Source organism: Cherax quadricarinatus, chromosome 22 (assembly GCF_038502225.1).
Source record: "Cherax quadricarinatus isolate ZL_2023a chromosome 22, ASM3850222v1, whole genome shotgun sequence".
NCBI classification, from domain to species: domain Eukaryota; kingdom Metazoa; phylum Arthropoda; class Malacostraca; order Decapoda; family Parastacidae; genus Cherax; species Cherax quadricarinatus.
Genome location: NC_091313.1, coordinates 3,355,978 through 3,381,294, shown reverse-complemented (window position 1 = coordinate 3,381,294; position 25,317 = coordinate 3,355,978). Strand labels below are relative to the sequence as shown.

The 25,317-nt window shown below is 43.4% G+C and overlaps 1 protein-coding gene across 3 annotated transcripts in view; it reads right to left on the bottom strand.

Moving 5' to 3' along the window:
- Positions 1-10,528: 10,528 nt before the first annotated feature.
- The window catches only part of LOC128689777 (alanyl-tRNA editing protein Aarsd1-B), a 53,094-nt gene continuing 38,305 nt past the window's right edge, over positions 10,529-25,317 (bottom strand). For all 3 annotated transcript variants that reach the window (XM_070087457.1, XM_070087459.1, XM_070087456.1), the window contains 2 exons: positions 11,131-11,225; positions 10,529-10,715 (listed from right to left, as the gene is read on the bottom strand). In XM_070087457.1, the coding sequence (XP_069943558.1) occupies positions 10,589-10,715; positions 11,131-11,225 (222 nt within the window). In that variant the 3' untranslated portion in view covers positions 10,529-10,588. The remainder of the gene's footprint in view (positions 10,716-11,130; positions 11,226-25,317) is intronic.

Below are 25,317 nucleotides of genomic sequence, written 5' to 3'. Positions count from 1 at the left end.
TATTAGGAAGTATTTCTTCAGTCATAGAGTTGTCAGGGAGTGGAATAGCCTAGAAAGTGACGTAGTGGAGGCAGGAACCATACATAGTTTTAAGACGAGGTTTGATAAAGCTCATGGAGCGGGGAGAGAGAGGACCCAGTAGCAACTGGTGAAGAGGCAGGGCCAGGAGGTAAGACTCGACCCCTACAACCACAGATAGGTGAGTACATCATGTTCCCCACACTCACCATCCCACACATCATGTTCCCCACACTCACCATCCCACACATGTTCCCCACACTCACCATCCCACACATCATGTTCCCCACACTCACCATCCCAAACATTATGTTCCCCAAACTCACCATCCCACACATCATGTTCCCCACACTTGTGAACGAGTTTATTTGTAATGCTGCAAGCGGGGAGTAAATGGTACGTCTTCGGAGGTTTCTTACTTTATTTGTAATGTAGTGGTGGGTACACAGGCTTGTGTGTTGTGCCCATGGCCTGGGAAGGCCATCCCATGAGGGAGAGAGCTAATAGGCCTTGTGTCTTCCTGCTAGGCTGCTGTGTGTGGGCCCAGCATCCCACAGACTTGGGCAGGCCCAGAGGGCAGCAATTTAGTGGCGCGAAATATGAACTAAGCTGGCAGACAGTACAGGCTGTCTGTGCAGACAGTACAGGCTGTCTACACTCACTCGGCCACCTACCTTGCGTCGTCCCGACGCGACAGTACTGGTGGTAAAAAAACTCTGTCTCTCTCATAGGAACAGGGCACAGAACACAAAATAAAAAATATATATATATACATATGGACATGGGAAAAAAACTTCCTACAGGGAGGGAAGAAAAAAACATGTGGAGTGTGCTAAACATCGTGGTCAAAGGCAGTGAGTGTCGAAGGGCATCACTGCATGCCTTCCTGTGTCTGGACAGATACTGCAACACAGGAGACATCGCTGCGGCTCAGCTGTGACGTAACAGGGTACGGTCTCCTCTGGAACGGTGAAGCAGTCATCATAGGAGTCGCTGCAGGTTTTCACTCAACCTGGGGCACGACATGCTGGTGCCCTCGAGTGAGGCATCGACAAAACTTGGCAACTGGGCAGGACTTCTGGCAAGCGACTCAGGAGGACACTTCTCGACTGGTACTGTCGCTGGGCTGTCACTGCCGGCGAGTGTGGAGCGAGTCGTGGAGTGAGTCGTGGCAGAGACGACTGGGCGAAACATCTGGGAGTCGTAACATCATACACCAGACTGCAGTGAGCGAGCTAGCAGTCGAAGTGACATCATCTTTGTGCAGGCTGCTCACTCAAGCTTGTAACACGAGGCTGACACAGTGCCTGCCGACAGGGATAACTGCGGCTTGACGAGTGTCATTCACTCGGCAGTTGGAGTTATAGCAGAGGTTAGTCTAAGCATCCTCAGACTTGTTTCTCTACATATAACTGCACACTGAAGGTCTGGAGGTGAAGTGAAACAAATCTCGATGGGAATCGTAGCAGGTACGATTCTGCAGAACATCTATGAGTGACGAGCATAAGAGCTTTCTGTACAAGGGAGCTCATATGCTCAGGGGCTGACTGATATCAGCTGTCAAACACGCTGGTCACACCGGGTGACTAACAATGGTGCTACTCTGGGTCTCACACTGGACTCACGGAAAACTTTACACACACCCGTGGTACATGCGGTACAACATGGCTTAACTAGCAAATGAGGCTTTTCTGTGCACAAAACTGACACGTGGCTTGCTGATCCACGTGGCTTGTTGATCCACATGGCTTGTTGGTCCATGTGGCTTGTTGATCCACGTGGCTTCGAGTGGCCTCAGGCACTTGGATACACAGCTCTGGCAATGAATCACACAAAAAACAGCAGAAAACACAGCAGAGGGAGTGAGTACATAGTGGTGGAGTGTGGTGGTAGGCTGGTGAGGTGTGAGTACGGCGAGCGTGGGTGAGTGTAGGGCGAGGGAGGATCTGGCCACTTCCACCTCTCCCATCCACAAACACAGGGAGACACACTGCATGCAGAAATCACCACAAAACTCACCTCTGGCTTGCTGAAACAGCTGTGCTGAGCTGAACAACAGAACATACAAATGACGCTGAACACGTGACTTAAAAATTTTGGCTGGATCCTGCTTGTACCTGTGTCTGGATGCTGAAACGTGCAGACACGACATCAGGATAACTGGTTGAGAGACGGATGCTTCTTGTATAGGGTGATAAAGTGAAGATGACTTCATACCTCTTCCTTCCTCACTCCGGTGCGACCACCGCTTCCCACCATTTATAACGCGATTATTTGGTGTAGCTGGTAGCGGGAGTAAATGATACGTCTTCGGAGGCTTCTTACTTTATTTGTAATGTAGTGGTGGGTACACAGGCTTGTGTGTTGTGCCCATGGCCCATGAAGGCCATCCCATGAGGGAGAGAGCTAATAGGCCTTGTGTCTTCCTGCTAGGCTGCTGTGTGAGTGATAGATTGTGGGCCCAGCATCCCACAGACCTGGGCAGGCCCAGAGGGCGTGAAATATGAACTAGGCTGACAGACAGTACAGGCTGTCTACACACTCACCATCCCACACAGGTTATTACCCACACTCACCATCCCACACATCATGCTCCCCACACTCACCATCCCACACATCATGTTCCCCACACTCACCATCCCACACAGAGTATTACCCACACTCACCATCCCATACAGTGTGTTCCCCACACTCACCATCCCACACATCATGTTCCCCACACTCACCATCCCACATAGAGCATTACCCACACTCACCATCCCACACAGTGTTCCCCACACTCACCATCCCACACATCATGTTCCCCACACTCACCATCCCACACAGAGTATTACCCACGCTCACCATTCCACACAGTGTTCCCCACACTCACCATCCCACACATGTTCCCCACACTCACCATCCCACACATCATGTTCCCCACACTCACCATCCCACACAGAGTATTACCCACACTCATCATCCCACACAGTGTGTTCCCCACACTCACCATCCCACACAGTGTGTTCCCCACACTCACCATCGCACACAGTGTGTTCCCCACACTCACCATCCCACACAGAGTATTACCGACACGCACAATCCCACACAGTGTGTTCCCCATACTCACCTTACCATACAATGTCTTCCCCGTACTCATCATTACAATGTCTTCCTCGCACTCATCATTACAATGTCTTCCCCGTACTCACCATTACAATGTCTTCCCCGTACTCATCATTACAATATCTTCCCTGTACTCACCATTACAATGTCTTCCTCGTACTCACCATTACAATGTCTTCCCCATACTCACCATTCCACACTGTCTTCTCTACACTCACTATCCTCATAATAATTTTACCCTTGCACCATTCTGGCTCATTTGAATGTTCAGATTTAAATTGTAGCTCCTCCTTCCCAGGACATAATATCAAAGCTTTCAGGTCACAGGCTGTTGGAAAACTTCTATGCTGTTTTGATCATGGGGAAACGCTAAATCCGTATTGATCACATAACCTCTGTATACTTTTGTAATATCAATTATTTTAAAAACAATTAACTAATTTGTATGGTGTCTGAGGTAACTTTGTGATGTGCAGAAATTATTATTATTCTACAACACGCGCTAAGCCCGTAGGGTTCATACATATTTTAAAGCCATAATGTGGAGGCAAACTTTTATTTTGTACTAGGCTTTGCTCAGGAATGAGCCTTATATTGTCTAAACCAAAAACTAATTTACTTTCCTGTGAAGTAGAGAGGTCACATTATGTGCAGCAAAGATGGAAGACAGGTCACAAGTGGTGTCAAGTTGTGGGGCCTTGTGTGGGAACTTTACCTGGAGTATACCTGGAAAGGGCTTCGGGGGTCAACGCCCCCACGGCCCAGTCTGTGACCAGGCCTCATGGTAGATCAGTGCCTGATCAACGAGGCTGTTACTGTAAGCCGCACGCAACCAGACTTTATGTGCCTGTCCAGTGCCTGCTTGAAGACAGCCAGGGGTTTACCTGGAGAGAGTTCCGGGGGTCAACGCTCCCGTGGCCCGGTCTGTGACCAGGCCTCATGGTGGATCAGGGCCTGATCAACCAAGCTATTGGTAATCCCCCTTATGTATGCTGGGAGGCAGCTGAACAGTCTTGGGCACCTGACACATATTGTGTTGTCTCTTATCGTGCTAGTGGCACCCCTGCTTTACACTGGAGGAATATTGCATCTCCTGCCGAGTCTTTTGCTTTCATAGGGAGTGATTTTCGTGCGCAAGTTTGGTACCAATCGCTCTAGGATTTTCCAAGTGTATATAATCATGTATCTCTCCCACCTACATTCTAGGGAGTACAGGTTGAGGAACATCAAGCGTTTCCAGTAACTGAGGTGTTTTATCTCAGTTATGTGTTGCAAAGCTTCTCTGTACATTTTCTAGGTCAGCAATTTCACCTGCCTTGAAAGGAGCTGTTAGTGTGCAGCAGTACTACAACCTAGATAGAACAAGCGGTCTGAAGAGTGTGATCATGGGCTTGGCATCCCTAGTTTTGAAGGTTCTCATTATCCATCCTGTCATTTTTCTCGCAGATGCGGCTGATACAGTGTTATGGTCTTTGAAGGTGAGATCCTTTGACATGATCACTCCCAGGTCTTTTACATTAGTTTTTCTCTCTCTTGTGTGATTGGAATTTGTTTTATACTCCAATGCAGTTTTAATTTCCTCACATTTTCCATATCGTAGTAGTTTAAATTTCTCGTCATTGAACTTCACATTGTTGTCTACGGTCCCTGGACCCATTATGTACCTCTGTAATCTTTTGACTACCACCCACAGGATGGGTATGGGGATGCATAATAAACATATTAAACTAAAAAAGGCCCATTTAAAGATTTGGTTGATGACTGCCTGGAGACTTGCGGTGTCTTAAGTGAAAGACACTGTCATGCAAATTCAGGTGTCATCTGCAAAGGAAGACACGGTGCTGTGGCTTATATCTCTGTCTATGTCAGATATGAGGATAAGGAACAAAATGGGAGTGAGTACTGTGGATTGTGGAACAGAGCTTTTCACCGTAGCTGCCTCAGACTTTACTGTTTACTAATACTCTCTATCTAGCAGGGCATGATACAAAATTTCTGTATAGAAGGGGCTTAGGAATGGCAGTCTGGTTGGAAGAAGGGGTTAGAGGACTTATCTTGAAGCTGTATTATTAGTTTTTAAGAGGCTTGTTGGGTGTGATGGAGATTATGGCTATGCTTCTACCTCTCCCCTTACTTTGACACCACCACTGCTACACAAGGGTTGGCCAAGTTATAAGCACTTATTTTGCAAATATGGAGACAGCAGTAGCAGTTGAGAGGTGAAGATTATGTTATCCGTCCATTAGCCTGGAAGATGTAGTTTTGAGTTGGTCAGTCTCAGCTTGGAGAGGTGTTCAGCTCCATAGCCTTGAACAAGGCGAACAGTCTTTACCTCTCCATTGCTTCTGCTGTTTCCATATTTAGTCACCTTACATTCGACTGAAAAAAAGTCTACTGGATGAGAAAAATGCTTCTGTAATAAAGATACCTAACTGTTGAATGCCTCACTCATTTACTTGTCTGGACTGTATACAGTACCATTATTATGAGGCCTTCCTACCTCCAAAGTAAAAAGTCATGCAACCTTTCCATGATTGCTGCTGTAATCAGTGACAGCTGAAATTATATTTGAGTGCCGATTCCTTCCTTTAATTGCATGAGATGAACAGTTGTAGAGTGATGAACAGTTGTAGAGCTGTTACCACCTTCACTGCAGTGCCAATACTGGTGGCATTTTAGCTATCCAGCAAAATACTGTTCTTCAACCAGTGAATGCTCTATCTACTTCTCTATAGCACCCCCCCCCTCCCCAACCCTGTCAGTCCTCTACACCTTGCAGCCTCAATATGAGAGATGATTCCTCATATTCCTGTTAGTGCCCTGCCTTGATCAGGAATTAAGAGGTTTACTATCTGAAAGAGATGGCATATAATATGGACAGGCTCTACTTCATCTTTGTCTACTCCATATTCTCCTGCTCTAGAGCAAAAATTTCCAGACCTTTGTTTTGGACACCTACAAAAGAACACTTCCCTCTATCTCTTCAGCTGCTAGTCCTTCCCAGAGCTCTTGTGCTCCCAGTAATGAAGTTGAGGTAGAGATCTGAATGATTTTGCCTTCCATCAGCACTCAACAAAGGGAGGCACACCCTGCCTCTGCCTCTGGTGTGTCAAAAGCAATAGTTCAATTGCTTGTTGTACTGTTTTATAATCTCCTCCTGTCTGTTGCTCTCACCACTCCAAGTTCTAAATGACGTTCACAGTGTCTTGGAGATGTGGACACTAAAGAGCATCATTGCTGTTATTAGAGACTTTTGCCCAGGCACCCTCACAAACATGACCTGTCAAAGCAGTCTCAGAGCATAGATGTCACATTGTAAATGTACAAAGGGCAGGTGTACAGTATAGTGAGCAACAGTGTAGCAACCCTTTGATAATATATCAACTGATTTATTTTTGTTTTTCTATGTTAGGAGTACAGTACTGCAATTTTTATGACTACAAAATTAATATGCAGATTTTTAAGAAAAGTAAAGTCAAAATCTGAAAAATAAGATTGTCAGTATTATAAATATTATATATGAAAAAGTGAGAAGTTGGGTATTTAATGTCTGCTTCTGAGGGCCTTTGGAGGCCCAATTTTTTTAAATTTTTATTAACACATCAGCCTTTTCCCACCAAGGCATGGTGACCTGAAAAAGATGAAACACTTTCATCATTCACTCCTTCACTATCTTGCCAGAGGTGTGCCTACAATACAGTTAAAAGAACTGCAACATATCAACACCCCTCTTCCTGGAGGCCCCAATTTTTTTTTTTAATATGATGGCTGTTTCTCACCAAGGCAGGGTGACCCAAAAAGAAAGAAAAAACTTTCATCATTCAACGCTTGCACCGTCACTCATACCTAATCACTGTCTTTGCAGAGGCGCTCACATATGACAGCTTAGACATCCTTCCAAACTGCCAATATCCCAAACCCCTCCTTTAAAGTGCAGGCATTGTATTAACCATTTCCAGGACTCAAGTCCGGCTAACTGGTTTCCTTGAATCCCTTCACAAAACATTACCCTGCTCACACTCCAACAGCTCATCAGGTCCCAAAAACCATTCGTCTCCACTCCTAACGCGCTCATGCACGCTTACTGGAAGTTCAAGCCCCTTACCCACAAAATTGTCTTTACCCCCTCCCTCCAACCTTTTTGAGGACAACCCCTACCCTGCCTTCCTACCCCTACAGATTTATATGCTCTCCAAGTCATTCTACTTTGTTCCATTCTCTCGAAATGACCAAACCACCTCAACAACCCCTCTTCAGCTCTCTAATACTTTCAGTAACTTCAAACCTCTTCCTAATTTCCATACTGAATTCTCTGCATAATATTTATAACACACATTGCTCTTAGACAGGATGTCTCCACTGCCTCCAGCCGCCTCCTCGCTGCAGCATTTACAACACATGTTGGTACACTATATTCTCATACATTCCCTTCTTTGCCTCCATGGATAATGTTTTTTGTCTCCACAGATACCTCAATGCACCACTCACCTTTTTTCCTTCATCAATTATGTGGTGAACCTCATCCTTCACAAACCCATCTGCTGACAAGTCAACTCCCAAATATCTGAAAACATTCGCTTCTTCCATACTCCCTCCAATGTGATATCCAATTTTTCTTTATCTAAATCGTTTGATACTCTCATCACCTTACTTTTATCTATGTTCACTTTCAATTTTATACCTTTACACACTCCCAAACTCATCCACTAACCTTTGCAACTTTTCTTTAGAATCCCCCAAAAGCACAGTATCATCAGCAAAAAGTAACTGTGTCAACTCCCATTTTGTATTTGATTCCCCATAGTTTAATCTCACCCCTCTCCCAAACACCCTAGCATTTATTTCTTTTACAACCCCATCTATATATATGTTGAATAACTATGGCAACATTACATATCTCTGTCTAAGACCTACTTTTACAGAGAAGTAGTCTCCCTCTCTCCTACACACCCTAACCCGAGCCTCACTATAATCATAATAACTCTTTACAGCATTAGTAACTTACTACCTATTCCATACACTTGCAACATCTGCCACATTGCTCCCCTATCCACTCTATCATATGACTTTTCTAAATCCATAAATTCAATGAAAACTTCCCTACCTTTATCTAAATACTGTTCACATACACATGTATGTTTCAGTGTAAACACTTACTCTACACATCCCCTACCCATTCTAAAGCCTCCTTGCTCATCTGCAATTCAGCACTCTGTCATCTAATTCTTTCAGTAATAACCCTACCATACACTTTACCTGGTATACTCAGTAAACTTATTCCCCTATAATTTTTACAATCTCTTTTGTCCCCTTTCCTTTTACATAAAGTAAATATACATGCTCTCTGCCAATCCCTAGGTACCTTCCCATCTTTCATGCATTTATTAAACAAAAATACCAACCACTCGTACACTACAGTATACGTCCACTTTGAAATAAGTCCAACTTGATATACGTCCTGTTTGGATGAAAAATTTTTTGCTTGGTATACAACCTTTGTTTGGAATACAACTCACATGGTAGAACTTGTATGGGTCAAAATGAGTCATGACACCACGGGCTACCCTTGTTTACCTCTCTCTCGAGACAGAGCCATGACTGCCCACTAGCATCAGTATGCCTGTTCCTACCATTCAGTGAACAACCTGAATTGTAACTCTCTGAATTTTCATGTGATTTTGTGTTTTTTCATATAAATTTTTAGTAAATTCATTAATCATGAGTTCTTAGAAAGTTAATGAGAAGAGCCAAGCAACAAAGAAAATGGTTAGGATCACCATGGAGGTGAAAAAAGAGATTGTTGAAAAGTATGAAAGTGGCATGGGTATCCAGGGCTTGGCTGCTGCATATCATATGCCGAGAACAACGGTATCTACAATTGTTAAAAACAAAATTGTTAAAATGTTATTAATTAAATTGGCTAATGCTGCAAAGGGGGTGAAATTGATTACCAAAGTTCAGGGACATTAGAGCATGTTGAAAAATTGCTTTTGATCTGGATAACAGAAAAACATTGCATAACTCTCATTGACAAAGCCTAGCAGGAACTTTCATACAGAACAATGAACTCTGCTTGGAGGAATTTGTGGCCAGAAACAGTGGCTGAAAGGGACTTTGAGGCTGTCTGTAGTGGAGGATATTGTCTCACTGGGCAGGTCCATGGGTCTGGATGTGAGTGATGGTGATGTGGAGGAGTTAGTAGAGGGGCACAGGGGAGAGCTGACCAATGAGAAGCTGCAGGAACTTGAGAAGGAGTAGAACAAGACTAACATGGATGCATTCTCTTCAGGCTCGGAAGAGGAAACAGAGGAAGCCCCTACTTCATTAATTAAGGAAATCTTTGCCAAATGGATGGATGTCAAAAACTTTGCAGAGAAGTACCATGCCAACAAAGCCCAAACAAGCCATAATAGCATTATCTGGAATGACCAGACAATGTCACATTTCCAAAACATCCTGAGAAGAAGGCGGAGCAAAGTACTTTGGACAGATTTTTAGTAAAAGTCAAACCTGGTGAGCTTCAACCAGGTCTAAATAGGGAAAAGAGACAGAAAAGAGAAGGGGACTCTCCTTCCAAACAATAACATTTCCTCCTCCTCCCTTCTTAGCACTATCCTAGTAGCCACTCGGCTCTTTTCAACAAAGTAAAGTGAGGTTAAATTTGGATTTATTTCATCAAATTATTTTCTATTAATGTGTGTATTTTAGTACTAAGCAGTGTTTAAATTACATATTTTAGTATTAAGCAGTGTTTAAATTATTTTATACAACCCCATCAATGTATAATATGCCAATAACAATAGGATTTTTTTCATGGGAATGGATTAATCATTTTCTCTATATTTCTTATGGGAAAATTCATTTGGTATATGTCCTGTTTCGTATAAGTTCAAGGTCCTAGAACGGATTAAGGACGTATACCAAGGTACCTCTGTACTACATCTCTCCCCCTGCTTTTAACATTTCTGTCATGATCCCGTCAGTTCCAGCTGCTGTATCCCTTTTCATTCTACATAATGCCTCACACATCTCCCCACACTCACATCCTGCTCTTCTTCACTCCTAAAAGATGTTATACCTCCCTGGCCAGTGCATGAAATATAACAAATAATTTTTATTTTCTGATTTGGGCTTCAATTTTGAATACTGCTCAGGAATACCTGGCATCCCTCACTTTATGCCATGTATTTTCCAGGCCCACGGCATCAACACTTAATTCCACATAATCTAAAATACACCTTACAAACTGAACCAATCACATATAACTAATATGCATCAAACCTACAGAAATAGGGATAGGAATGGAACATTGCACAGTGGTGAATGTGCATAAAGTGAACCCACATGAAGTGAAGCAAAAGATGTTAAACTGAAAATTATACAGGTAAATAAATACTCAAACTGCTCTTGAATATTTATTTTATTTCCATTTAACATATGCAAGTTTACAAGCATAATAACCATGTCATTTTTTTTGGTTTTGCAAGAGACTGCGAACAAAACTTTCAGCTTCCCCTCGTTTGCTAAGTTTTGTTACCTTCCCGGTGAAGCGAGACTTTCCTCCACCTCGCCCTTCTAAAATCTCACACAACCTGTAAAGATTGCAACTCTAAACAGTCTATTTTCTACCTGTTTATCATTTAACATAATTTTAGCAATTTTAAAATGGTGTAGCAATACTGTCTCTTGCATTCTCTTGACAGCTGCTGGATTTTCAATACCAGAATGTGTAGAAGCACAATGACTTAAGGGATTAAGGATGAACAGTAGAAGACCTGGTATTAATGAAGTAAGGAAAGCGATTATGATAAGGAAACATGAGTTATGATGAAGATGCAAGTACAGTTTGTTAAAATTTATCATAACTGCAATAATACTATAATTATAGACTTCTAATACAGTACATAAAAATGAAAGTAATTTACAAAAGATGAATGTTACAGTAGGAAGATATTTACAAAATAATACAGTGTGTATTGCAAAAATGAATAATATCCCAAAACTTACCTTGGCCCCACTTCAGCAACAAAATCAGGTGGTCCGTGTACTACCAGTGATCCAGGACCTTTGTCTTCCCCAAGTGTCAACACTTTCGGCACACTCTGTCAAGGAAACACAAGCCTTATCTGTTATATTATCTCTGATCATGCCTATGAACCAGGACAGTATTCAAAACAATAAAAATGTGCAGGAGCCATTTACACTAGTTTTGCAGATCTTGTGCTTATGATTCAAGGGGTTAATAGAAGAGCCATGCAACTCAATGGAATAAGTTGTAGGTTACTAAAAGCAGTAGTTTTTAATGGAGATAGTAAGGCTCAGGTTGGTAGACAGCAACTGCCCAGGGAGGTACTACTATATTGCCAAGTGAGTCTAAAATGGAAACCTGTATTTGTTTTACATGATGGTAGGATTGTTGGTGTCTTTTTTGTGTCTCATAAACATGCAAGATTTCAGATACTTCTTGCTACTTCTATTTACACTTAGGTCACACTGCACATAAATGTACATGTTTAGGTATACACACTCATCTGAGTTTTCCTTGAGTGTATTTTAATAGTTCTTGTTCTTATTACTTTTCCTTTCATATCCATGGGGAAGTGTAATAAGAATCTTTACTCCATAAGCATGTGTGTTGTAAAAGTCAACTAAAATGCTGGGAGCAATGGGCTAGTAACCCATTTTCCTGTATAACTTACTAAAAAGAAAAGGGACAAAACCGTCAAAGTAGGATGTTTGAATGTGCGTGGATGTAGTGCATATGAAAAGAGAAGATTGTGGATGTTATGAATGAAAAGAAGCTGAATGTCCTGGCTCTAAGTGAAACAAAGTTGAAAGGGGTAGGAGAGTTTCAGTGGGGAGAAATAAATGGGATTAGGTCAGGGGTTTCTAATACAGCCTCTCCTCACTTAACGACGGAGTTCCGTTCCTAAGATCACATCGATGAACGAATACATCGCTAAGAGAGAAGCACACTATAATGATAGTGGGTTTCTGTCAACCATCTTTGATACTGATTTAATGTCACTTCTACACCATTTATAATATTTCTGGTATACAGTGGACCCCCGCATAACGATTACCTCCGAATGCGACCAATTATGTAAGTGTATTTATGTAAGTGCGTTTGTACGTGTATGTTTGGGGGTCTGAAATGGACTAATCTACTTCACAATATTTCTTATGGGAACAAATTCGGTCAGTACTGGCACCTGAACATACTTCTGGAGTGAAAAAATATCGTTAACCGGGGGTCCACTGTATTTTAAGATGTTTATATAGTAGTGTACAGTGGAACCCTGGTTTTTGTCAGGTCCGGTTAATGTACAATTCAATTCTTGACCACTTTTTTGGCAAAATTTTCTGTTTTCGTACATTTGCTCGGAAATCGTCTGTTCCAGACGCGTCCGCCTACCGGCGGGACACGGCCACTCATAGTTTGTGACTCAGTCTGCCTTTGTTATTCGTAGAGGGTAGTAAAGATGGTGGTAGAGGGTGGTAGTGGATGCCATGGTGATAGAGGGTGGTAGTGGATGCCATGGTGATAGAGGGTGGTAGAGGGTGTACTGATGGTGGTAGAGGGTGGTAGTGACTGTAGTAGAGGGTGGTAGTGGTAGAGGGTAGTAGTGATGGTAGTAGAGATAACCTCTCCTCTCTCTCCCCTACTCGCTGTCTTCCATACGCCAACAAGAGTCTTCAATAAAGGTAAAAGTGATTTAAATGTTCATTTATCCATTTCATTAGTGTTTTATATTTATTTCTCATTGCTTTCTGTATGTAAAACTATAGCTATTCTCTATAAAATGTATTTTTGTTAATATTTTTGGGTGTCTGGAACGGATTAACCCTTTGTCTGTTTCGGTCATATATATACGTCTTACGAGCCACTGTGTTTGACATACATGTATATATACTCATAAATTCTAGCGGCTTCAAATCAAGCAGGAGAAAGCTGGTAGGCCCACATGTGAGAGAATGGGTCTGTGTGGTCAGTGTGTGTGTGCAGTATAAAAAAATCCTGCAGCACGCAGTGCATAAAGAGAAAAAAAAACTCCGACCGTTTTTTTTTTTATGGTCTATTTTCGTTTAGTATTTATGGTTGTATTCTCGTTTTCTTGGTCTTATTTGATAGAATGGAAAACATATTATAGAAATAGTGGCGATTTTGATTGGTTTTACTATGAAGAGAACCTTGAATATGTTTGATTTTTGCCGATGTTCAAAAGTAAACAAATGATGTCATTTTCCAATAAATGTCCAAGTAGTCATTCTAATATGCAGTCATGAATGGGTTTACATTATTTATACAATTATTACCATATTGCAGTAGTCTGCATAACAGTAAATCTTCTATTTTTTGTTTGAATAAAAATTCAAAATAGAAAGCAAGAGTAATATCAGAGGGGCCTGGAGACGTGACTGATGAACAAAGAAAATGTTATTTTAGAGCCAGGAATGTCTGCATTGTTCATTCTGGACCCTATTTTGAACTTGTCATATTTTTTAATTTTCGTGAAATTGGCCAAATTGCAAATTTCTGACCATGTTATTGGGTTTACCTGGAGTTTACCTGGAGAGAGTTCCGGGGGTCAATGCCCCCGCGGCCTGGTCTGTGACCAGGCCTCCTGGTGGATCAGAGCCTGATCAACCAGGCTGTTGCTGCTGGCTGCACGCAAACCAACGTACGAGCCACAGCCCGGCTGATCAGGAACTGACTTTAGGTGCTTGTCCAGTCCAGGGTAGTTGAAATCGGTAAATGGACAGTTTCTTGTGCTCAATCGATAGAAAAAATGGAGTTCTAAAGAAATAGCTATGAGTTTGGAACAATGGAATTAGCCGAAAATAGGGCTCAAAGTGGGCGAAATTGCCGATTCGTAAATATTGCTGAGGTCGCTAACTTTGTGAGAGCATAATTCCATCAGTTTTCCATCAAATTTCATTCTTTTGGTGCCATTACAATCAGGAAAAGATTCTCTATTATTTCATAAGAATTTTTTTTTTTTTTTTTTTTTTTTTTTAAATTTTGTGACACCAGGAGACACCTCAGGATTTGGGGTTGCGACAGTAAAGGGGTTAACTGGGTTTACATTATTTCTTATGGGAAATATTACTTCAGTTTTCGTACAAATAGGTTTTCGGCCGACCTTCTGGAACGGATTAAAGACGAAAACCGGGGTTCCACTATACTGTATATTGTAATAACTCAGCTTTAATATACATTATTTAGGTATGCATACTGGTCAGAGCCCATCGTAAGTCCAAGTCGTTGGTAAACGAGTACGTCGCTAAATGTGGAGAGACTTTACTTAGAGCTAAGGAAGGAGTAGCAATAATGTTAAAGGATAAGTTATGGCAGAAAAAGAAGTAATATAAATGTATAAATTCAAGGATTATGTGGAGTAAAATAAGGGCCAGATGTGAAAAGTGGGTTATAGTAAGTGTTTATGCACCTGGAGAAGTAGAAAGTTGAAAGTGAACATAGAAAAGAGTAAGGTGATGAGGGTGTCAAATGATTTGGATAAAGAAAAATTGGATATCAAATTGGGGAGGAGGAGTATGGAAGAAGTGAATGTTTTCAGATACTTGGGAGTTGACGTGTCGGCGGATGGATTTATGAAGGATGAGGTTAATCATAGAATTGATGAGGGAAAAAAGGTGAGTGGTGCGTTGAGGTATATGTGGAGTCAAAAAACGTTATCTATGGAGGCAAAGAAGGGTATGTATGAAAGTATAGTAGTACCAACACTCTTATATGGGTGTGAAGCTTGGGTGGTAAATGCAGCAGCAAGGAGACGGTTGGAGGCAGTGGAGATGTCCTGTTTAAGGGCAATGTGTGGTGTAAATATTATGCAGAAAATTCGGAGTGTGGAAATTAGGAGAAGGTGTGGAGTTAATAAAAGTATTAGTCAGAGGGCAGAGGAGGGGTTGTTGAGGTGGTTTGGTCATTTAGAGAGAATGGATCAAAGTAGAATGACATGGAAAGCATATAAATCTATAGGGGAAGGAAGGCGGGGTAGGGGTCGTCCTCGAAAGGGTTGGAGAGAGGGGGTAAAGGAGGTTTTGTGGGTAAGGGGCTTGGACTTCCAGCAAGCGTGCGTGAGCGTGTTAGATAGGAGTGAATGGAGACGAATGGTACTTGGGACCTGACGATCTGTTGGAGTGTGAGCAGGGTAATATTTAGTGAAGGGATTCAGGGAAACCGGTTATTTTCATATAGTCGGACTTGAGTCCTGGAAATGGGAAGTACAATGCCTGCACTTTAAAGGAGGGGTTTGGGATATTGGCAGTTTGGAGGGATATGTTGTGTATCTTTATATGTGTATGCTTCTAGACTGTTGTATTCTGAGCACCCCTGCAAAAACAGTGATAATGTGCGAGTGTGGTGAAAGTGTTGAATGATGATGAAAGTATTTTCTTTTTGGGGATTTTCTTTCTTTTTTGGGTCACCCTGCCTCGGTGGGAGACGGCCGACTTGTTAAAAAAAAAAAAAAAAAAATAAAAAAAGAAGCACTAAGCCACAAGGGCTATACAGCGCTGCAGGGTAGGGAAGGAAGCGAGGGTATTGGATGGCAGAAGGGAGGAGGGATGATCAGTAGGTTACAGAAAACAGCGGGGCAGGGGATAGTATGGGGGTAGAGGGTAGCAAGAGATTGAAGTAGAAAGGGCTGAAGGTATCAGAATTTGTGAAGTAAGTCAGATGTTGTCAAAAAGTCAATGAGAGAGTCCGGATGAAAGGTGGGTCCATCAGCGAGAAGGGAAGGTAAAGAGAGAGCAGTGGAGCGAAGACGACGATGGAGGTAAATTCTGCGTGCTCGTTGATAAAGTGGGCAGTCCAACAGAATGTGGCTGACTGATAATGGAGCTTGGCAATTCTCACAGAGAGGAGCAGGGCGCCTCTCCATGAGATATCCATGAGTAAGACGAGTATGGCCAATGCGAAGACGGGAGAGAGTAGTCTCCCAACCTCAACACTGGTGATAAGAAGACGGCCAGTAACCTATGCTTGGTTTAATAGATTGAAGTTTGTTGCCGAGCATAGTAGATCAACGGTGTTGCCAACGGGTGTGAAGGTGGGAAGATATTGCAGCAAAATAGTCCGTAAATGGAATACCTCTATAGGAAACTGGTAGGTCATGTACTGCTGACCACGCAGCAGTGTCTGCCTGTTCATTGCCCTGTACGTCAACATGACCAGGGACCCAACAAAACAATATCTTTATGCTTGGTAAAGATGCGGCGTAGCCAAAGTTGGATACGGAGGACTAAGGGGAGAGGTGTATCAAATTTCTGTATAGCCTGTAAAGCACTAAGGGAGTCTGAGACAACCACAAATGATGACACAGGCATAGATGCAATACGGATAAGTGCTGCAAGGATGGCATACAATTCAGCAGTAAAAATACTAGTCAAAGATAGTAAATGCCCTCGTACGACGCTGTCCGGAAACATTGCTGTGAATCCTACGCTGTCAGAAGACTTAGAGCCATCTGTGTACACAGCAATGGCATGAGAATGAGAGTGAAAATGGTCAAGAAAAAGAGAGCGGGAAGCAACCGTAGACAGTTGGGCTTTCGAGCAAGGGAGAGAGAAAGAACAGACTCGAACAGCTGGAACTTCCCAGGGGGGTAGGGAAAAGTGAGATGCTACATGAACATAGAAAGGTGGTAATTGAAGAGAAGACAAGAGCAAATGAAGGTGAAGAGAGAAGGGACAGAGTAAACAGGGGCGGCGAACAAATAAAGAATGTCTACTAATATCAGTGACCATTCTATAAATGGAAGGATTGCGGAGATCATGAGAGCGTACATAGTAGCGAAGGCAATGGGCATCACGGCGATCGGATAAGGATGGAACGTTCGCTTCTGCATAGAGGCTCTCGACAGGGGAAGAGCGAAAAGCACCAAGGCATAAACGTAATCCTTGGTGATGAATGGGGTTAAGGCTAGAGAGAGTAGCAGGAGATGCCACTGAATAGATCTGGTCACCATAATCAAGTTTTGATAAAATAAGGGTGGAATGTAGGCGAAGGAGGGTTCGACGATCAGCTCCCCATGAAAGATGAGCAAGGGTTTTAAGAAGGTTCAGTCGGCTGTGACAAGTTGCCTTCAGAGAGGTAATGTGAGGTTTCCAGGATAACCTACGATCAAAGAGGAGGCCCAGAAACTTGACTGTATCACGTTCAGGGATACGGGAGCCATAGAGGTACAAAGGATGATCGGAGATGACAGAGCGTCTAGTGAAAGTAATTTGGTGGGTTTTAGTGCTGGAAAATTTAAACCCACGTGTGGTGGCCCAATTGGAAACACAGTCGACTGCATGCTGGAGAGAAACTGTAATGAGGTGACAGTCAGCGCCTGCACAGGCAATAGCGAAGTCATCAACATAGAGTGATGACCAAATATTTGATGGAAGACTAGAGGCCAAATCATTAATAGCAAGGAGAAAAAGTGTTGTGCTCAGAACACATCCCTGGGGGACACCTTCAGCTTGGATAAAGTCCGGGGAGAGCACATTATTAACCCGAACATGGAAATGCCTGTCAGTTAAAAAGTTCTTAAGGAAGGATAGTAGATTGCCTCGAAGGCCTAAGGAGTGGGCTTGGGCTAAAATATTAAACCTCCAAGTTGTGTCATATGCCTTCTCAAGGTCAAAAAATATGGCAATAACTGAGTGGTTATTCGCAAAGGCATTACGAACATATGTATCCAAGAGTAGTAAGGGGTCTATGGTAGAACGTCCCTTACGAAAGCCATATTGATGAGTGGAGAGACTGTTGTGTGTCTTTAAATACTACATCAAACGTCTATTTACTAGGCGTTCCATCACTTTGCAAACTGCACTGGTAAGAGCAATGGGACGATAGCGGGAGGTTTCATGTCCCGTAGTGCCTGGTTTGCGGAAAGGGAGAACAATGGCGGATTTCCACAGCTGTGGAAGAACTCCTTGTGACCAAATAAGATTGTAAAGGCGTAATAGGACTGCAAGGGCTGATTGATGTAAATGTTGTAGCATATGAATATGAATGTCGTCGGGCCCAGCTGCCGATGATCGGCAAGCTGAGAGTGTTGCCTCCAGTTCTTGAAGTGTAAAAGGCACATTATACTGTTCTTCTCTGAGAGAAGAAAAGTCCAAGGGTGCTAACTCTCTGGCAGACTTTGAGGAAAGAAATGAAGGGCATAGATGGAGTCTCTGAGAAATACGGACCAGATGATTGCCAATTTCATTGGCAACATCTAGTGGGTTTGCTATATCAACACCGGCAACCCGCAGAACAGGAGCCGGGTCAGGAGAATATTTACCACTCAGTTTTCGTACTTTTTTCCAGACTGCACTCATAGAGGAAGCAGAGGTGATGGTGGAGACATAATCTCGCCAGCAAGTGCGTTTAGCATCACGGATGACACGGCGAGCGATCGCACGCTTCTGCTTAAAATCAAGAAGTCTCTCTGTGGTTCTATTGTACCGGTACCTGCCCCATGCAGCGCGTTTCAAATGTACTGCACGAGCACAAGCAGGAGACCACCAAGGCACGCATTTCTGAGAATGCCTGCCCAAAGTTTGGGGTATAGAATGAGAAGCTGCGGTTAAAACGGAGGACGAGAAGAGGTGTAAAAGCTCATCGATGGAGGACGAAGAAGGAACCTCTCTAAAAACAGTTAGGTGTGAGTAAAGGTTCCAATTTGCCTGATCAAATTGCCACTGTAGGATGCGAAGAGGTGGTGAATATGAAGGGGAAGTAAGAATGATTGGGAAATGATCGCTGTCATGTAAGTCCGGGAGAACAGACCAAGTGAAGTCTAATGCGGCGGAGGAAGAGCAGACTGAGAGATCGATGCAAGAGAGAGTGCGAGTCCGAGGATCAAAATGGGTGTGAGTACCTGTATTTAAAACATGGAGGGGGTGGGTGGCAAGAAAAGCCTCTAACTGAATGCCACGGGAATCACAGTGAGACCCCCCCTAGAGGAAATGGTGGGCATTAAAATCACCAAGTAACAGAATCGGTGGCGGTAATGACGAAACAAGAAAGGCAATATCCGGAATAGATAATGCCCGAGAAGGAGAGAGATATAAAGAACAGAGCGTATACCACCTATGCAAGTGGATACGGGCTGCTGTGTAATGCAGCGAAGTACGAACAAAGAGCTGATGGTACGGAATATCAGTGCGTAGAAGAAGGGCACTTTCATTAAAGGTCCCATCAGGAAAATGATCTGAAGAATACAATAAATTATAGCCTGAGATGGGAGAGATAACAGCAGAGTGTAATTTTGGTTCCTGTAAGCAAACACCAATAGGGGAAAACTGGGAGAGTAACATCTGAAGCTCACCCCGATTACCCCTGAGGCCGCGTATATTCCACTGTAAATAGGCCATGATTGGCAATAATAAAGATACCTGAAATCCGCAGGTAAGGGTTCCTACGGACTAGAGGGGTTAGAAAAGTCCACATGCGGAGGCAGTGGAAAACGTTCAAGCAGTGAAGGAACGGTGCGCTGTGAAGAAAGGAGTTGCACAGATGGAGCAGAGGAGAGAGAAGGAGCGGAGGGTGGATCAGTGTCCATTGATGGTTTGGTCTCTGCAATATATTCAGAGATTGCTTCAAGTGTTTCGGAATTCAGAGACGTCGTATGGGAGACAATATTGGAAATGGTAGGGGGAGGATGAGTAAAGATTGGAACTGTATTGGACTCTACCAAGGTAGGGGGGGGAGCGAAAGGGTGGAGGGAACTAGAGAAGCGTGGAAGGGGACAGAAGAGGCAGAAACCTGGGAGGTGGCAGAAGAGGAAGAAACTTGGGAGGGAACAGGGGAGGAAGGTACAGTACGAGGAGGAGGGTGAACCTCTACATTTGTAACAGAGCCAGTGAGAGGGGGAGAAACAGGTACAGAGACAGGGAAGGTAAAATGAGGAGGTGGAAGATGGGTAGGTGTTAACGGACCTTTTTTTGACTTTTGAGAAGTAGAGGGACGATTGGGAGGAGGTGTCATACGAGATCTCGTCGCTACTGAGGCTTGTGAGAGAGAACACGAAGAAGCGAGATCAGACTGAGGCGTTGAAGTAGGGACGTCTGAGCTGAGGACAGCAAAAGAATTAGATACAGGAGTGACTATGGGAGAGGTAACCACAGAGGTGGGTGCAGAAGATGGGATACCAGAAGTGGGGGGACGTTTTGAAACACGGGAATAAGAAACACGAGGTAGTCTCCCTTGGAGGCGGAGATGAGAAACTGCCATGGCATAAGGGAGACCTTCTGCCTCTTTGAGGTAACGGATTTCCCGCTCATTTAAGTAGACTTGACAACGGCGAGAGTACGAAGGGTGAGCCTCATGACAATTAAGGCAAGAGGGAGGTCGATTGCAAGACGTATTAGAATGGCCATCAGCACCACAGACTGGGCATTCGGCGATAGATCTGCAATATTTCGCTGGATGGCCAAATCGCCAGCAATTTCTACACTGTTGCGGTGTAGGGATCACCTTTCGAACTTGTAACCGATGTCCTGCTACATAAACTGAGGATGGGAGTTCACGGCTGTCAAAAGTTAAACGAGCCACATTGCTAGGGTATCGTCTCCGCCCGCGGGCAGGAAGAACGTAAGTGTCTACCTTGAGGATTGGGAGATCTTGGAGTTCCAGCTATTCAAGAATGTCAGTGCCACATGTCTGGAAATTTTGTTGAACTATGGTATGGGGCAGAATGACGGTACCACTACAAGAATTGAGGGAATGATGTTTTTCAATAGTAACAGGAACAGTATCGATATGGGAAAGACAAGAAAGCTCATGAGCCTGGGTAGCATTCTGTACGGTGATGATGCGCATACCGCTCTTAAGAGCATGAAAAGAAATATCTATACCAACATGGCGTAGGAGTGCCTTGCCAATACTGTGGTCAGAAAGATAGGCAGTAGAGGAAGTTGGTCGTAAAGTGAAGAATTTAGTCCATTGTGCAGTCTGAAATTGAGCGTGGTAAGGTAGTGAAGGACGTGTCGATTTTTTCTGAGAAGAACGAGAAGGTGGAGAAGTATCATCAGCAGGTAATTGTCGTTGGCGTTTAGGCGTGGGACCAGAGTTGGTTCGACGTGGAACGGGTCGGCGATTCGAAAATTGCTGCACCGTAGAGGGAGAGGCTGGAATCATAGTCAGAGGAGAGCGAAGGTCAGATAAATCGAAGGAGTCAGTCGAGACCTCAGTACCTGAAGCGGGTGAGGAAACAGCACCGGCAAGAGGTACAGAGGCATGAGGAGTGTCTGAAGAGTGGTCCAAAGATGAGGCGGGGTCAGAACGGGGTGCGGTATCAAGAAGGGGCCCGGGGGTAGCAGGTTCATGGACTAGGGCTGCCATGGTTAGGTTACTTCTTTCTTTTTGTTTTTAAGAAAAAAAAAGAAAGAAGAAAAGAAAATAAAAATAAAAAAAAAGAATAAAAAAAGGGGGGACCAGGGAGGAATAGTTCCTAGGAGGAATGAAAGGGCCAGAAATCTCCCTCCGCGCCCAAGAGGACCTCAGCACCGCAAGTAGCGCAGATGCAGCATGGAACCCGTGCCATACCCTACCCATCATGCCAGTAAACCGGCAATCCGGGATAGCAACCTCACATCTGCCGAGCTACCTCGGTGGACAAAAGAGAGGGTGGCCGGAAATCCGCCACAAAGCATACCTCCTTCGGCCACCACCCCCGGAATCCGAAAGGTGGCTTCCAGAGATACACCCGTCGCCCGAGAGACACCCAAAGCCACCCTCCGGGATACAGGAGAGGGATCGGGACATCCCCAGGCAATCCAGATTCCACGGCAAACTACGCCACCGCCAAGAACCTCAACGGAATGGGATGGACCCCGGTACCCTTTCCCCTACCTAGGAACTAGCGTGCCTGTGGGGAAAAAAAAAAAAAAAAAAAAAAGGCCAAAAAGGAAGGGCAATAGGGAGGGGTGGGGAGGAGGAGGAGGAAAGGAAAAAGGGGAGGATGGGGGAGGATGGGGAGGATGGGGAGGATAGGATAGGGAACGGGGGATTGGGGGGTAATTAGGTTCGGTCTGAGGAAGGAGACCGACAGGTCTAATTCCTCAGACCAAGAGCCTCTTCACCACGCCAAGGAGCCCCCCTTGAAGAGGAGAGAGGTGTAGAGAAAGAAAGATTTTGGGAAATGTTGAGTAAGTGCATGGGGAGTTTTGAACTAAGTGAGAGAGTACTTGTGGTTGAAGATCTCAATGCTAAAGTGGGTAAAAATATTGTAGAGGAAGTAGTAGGCAAATTTTGGGTGCCAGGGGTAAATGAAATTGGGGAGCCATTAATTGAACTATGTGTAGAAAGAGGTATGGTAATAAGTAATACATATTTTATGAAAAGAGGATAAAATAAGCACACCTACCATCCGACTTACGACCGAGTTTGGTTCCGAGAAACCGGTCGTAAGTCGAAATGGCCGTAAGTCGAACTTTACTACTGAATATCAACAAAACATTTTTGTAATGACTTTATTTTATTGTTTTATTTTGGTATTTCATGTTTTACTTTACTTTTTATGTTGTTAGTACTGTATTTTATACTGTAAGGTTTAGGATAAACACTGTGTACAACACAAATAGTTGTTTATTTCCCAGAAATTTGGCATAAAAAACACGGTCGTAAATCAAGTGGTCGTAAGTCGAGCAGGTCGTAAGTCGGATGGTAGGTGTATACAAGTTTGTTAGATTATGTACTGGTGGATAAAAGGTTGATAGGTAGGCTTCAGGATGTACATGTTTATAGAGGGGCAATGGGTATATCGGATCATTATCTAGTTGTAGCAACAGTTAAGAGTAAGAGATAGATGGGACAAAAGGAAAAGGGCAACACTAAGTAAGAGAGAGGTGAAAGTTTATAAACTAAGGGAGGAGGAATTTAGGGTGAGATACAAGCAACTATTGGCAGAAAGGTGGGCTAGTGCAAGTATGGGTAGTGTGGGGGAAAGGGGTTGAAGAGCAATAGGATAGTTTTAAAAATGCAGTATTAGAATGTGGGGCAAAAGTTAGTGGATATAGGAGGGTGAGTGCAGGAGGAAAGAGGAGTGATTGGTGGAATGATGAGGTTAAAGGTGCGATAAAAGAGAAAAAGGTAGCTTATGGGAGGTTTTTGCAAAGCAAAAGCGATATAAGAAGGGCAGAGTATATGTAGAGCAAAAGAATGGTGAAGAAATTGGTGAGAGAGTGCAAAAGGAGAGCAAATGATAATGGGAGAGGTACTGTCAAGAAATTTTGCTAAGAATAAGAAAAATTTTTTGGAGATAAACAAGTTAAGATAGCCTAGGGAATGAATGGATTTGTCAGTTAAAAACACAGTAGGGGAGTTAGTAGATGGGGAGCTGGAGGTATTGGGTAGATGACAGGAATATTTTGAGGAACTTTTCAATGTCAATGAAGAAAGGAAGGCAGTAATTTCATGCAATGGCCAGGGATGTATAACATCTTTTATGAATGAAGAAAAGCAAGCTGTGAGTGTGAGAAAAGTGCGTAAGGATATCTAACGATTTAGATAAAGAAAAACTGGATATCACATTGGAGGGAGGATGGAGGAAGTGAATGTTTTCAGATATTTGGGAGTTGACTCGTAGGCAGATGAGTTTATGAAGGATGAGGTTAACCACATAACTGATGAAGGAAAAAAGGTGAGCGGCGTGTTGAGGTATCTGTGGAGACACAAAACATTATCCGTGGAGGCAAAGAAGGGAATGTATGAGAGTATTGTGGTACCAACACTCTTATCTGGGTGTGAAGCATGGGTTGTAAATGCTGCAGCGAGGAGGAGGCTGGAGGCAGTGGAGATGTCATGTCTATGGGCAATGTGTAGTGTGAATATTATGCAGAGAATTCATAGTGTTCAAATTAGAATGAGGTGTGGAGTTATTAAAAGTACTAGTCAGAGGGCTGAAGAGGGGTTGTTGAGGTGGTTTGGTCATTTAGAGAGAATGGAACAAATTAGAATGACTTGAAGAGCGTATAAATCCATAGGGGAAGGAAGGCGGAGTAGAGATCATCCTCAAAAAGAATGGAGGGAGGGGTTAGAGGTGGTTTTGTGGGTGAGGGCCTTGGACTTCCAGCAAGCATGCATGAGTGTGCTAGACAGGAGTGAATGGAGATGAACAGTTTTTGGGACCTGATGAGCTGTTGGAGTGTGAGCAGTGTGAGTGTGAATGGGTTCAGGGAAACCAGTTAACTGGACTTGAGTCCTGGAAATGGTTAGTACAATGCCTGCACCTTAAAGGAGAGGTTTGGGATATTGGCAGTTTGAAGGGACATCTGAACTGTCGTATCTGGGCACCTCTGCAAAGACAGTGTATGAGTGATGGCAAAAGTGTTGAATGATGATGAAAGTTTTTTCTTTCTTTTTGGGCTTTTCTTTCTTTTTTGGGTCACCCTGCCTTAGTGGGAGATGGCCGAAGTGTTAAAAAAAAAAAAAGTAAGGCTCAGGTTATAATAGTTTGGAGGGAGGGGGACTATTTTCCAGTAAAGTGGACTTAGACAGGAATGCGTGATAGTACCATAATTATTTAGTATATTTATAAATGGGGCTGTAAAAAGAAGTAAATACTAGGGTGGTGGGAGAGGTGTGGATTAAAAGATGTTTCCTCTGACACAAAATGGGCATTGCTCTGTCAATGACATAGATGTTTTGGGGGATTCTGAACCTAGTGGCAAAAGGTTAGTGGATGAATCTGGGAGCGAATATACAAGTAGGAATTTAAGAGTGAACAGAAAAATAAAAGGTGATGAGGGTAAAAAAAAAAAAAAGTTAGGCAATGAGATATTGAATATAAGACTGGAGCGAGTATGGGGAAGAGATGACTGAATATCGATATTTGGGGGTGAACATGTCAGATGATGGGTCCATAAAAGATAAGCTGAACCACAGAGTAGATGAAGGGGGACAAAGGTGGGTGGTGGGTTGAGGCATCTGTGGAAAGAAATTTATATGGAATGTACAAGAGTATGGTGGTACCAACACTTTTATATGGGCATGAGGCATGGGCTGTGAATATTGCAGCAGGGGTAGACTGGAGGCAGCAGAGATGTCATGTATGAGAGCAATGTATGGTGTAAATATTATGCAGAGGGCTAAGAGTGTAGAAGTTAAAAGAAGGTGGGAGATGCTGAGGTGGTTTTGCCATGGAGAGGTATAGGATGACAAAGCAGGTGCATAAATCTAAGGAGGCAGGTAGA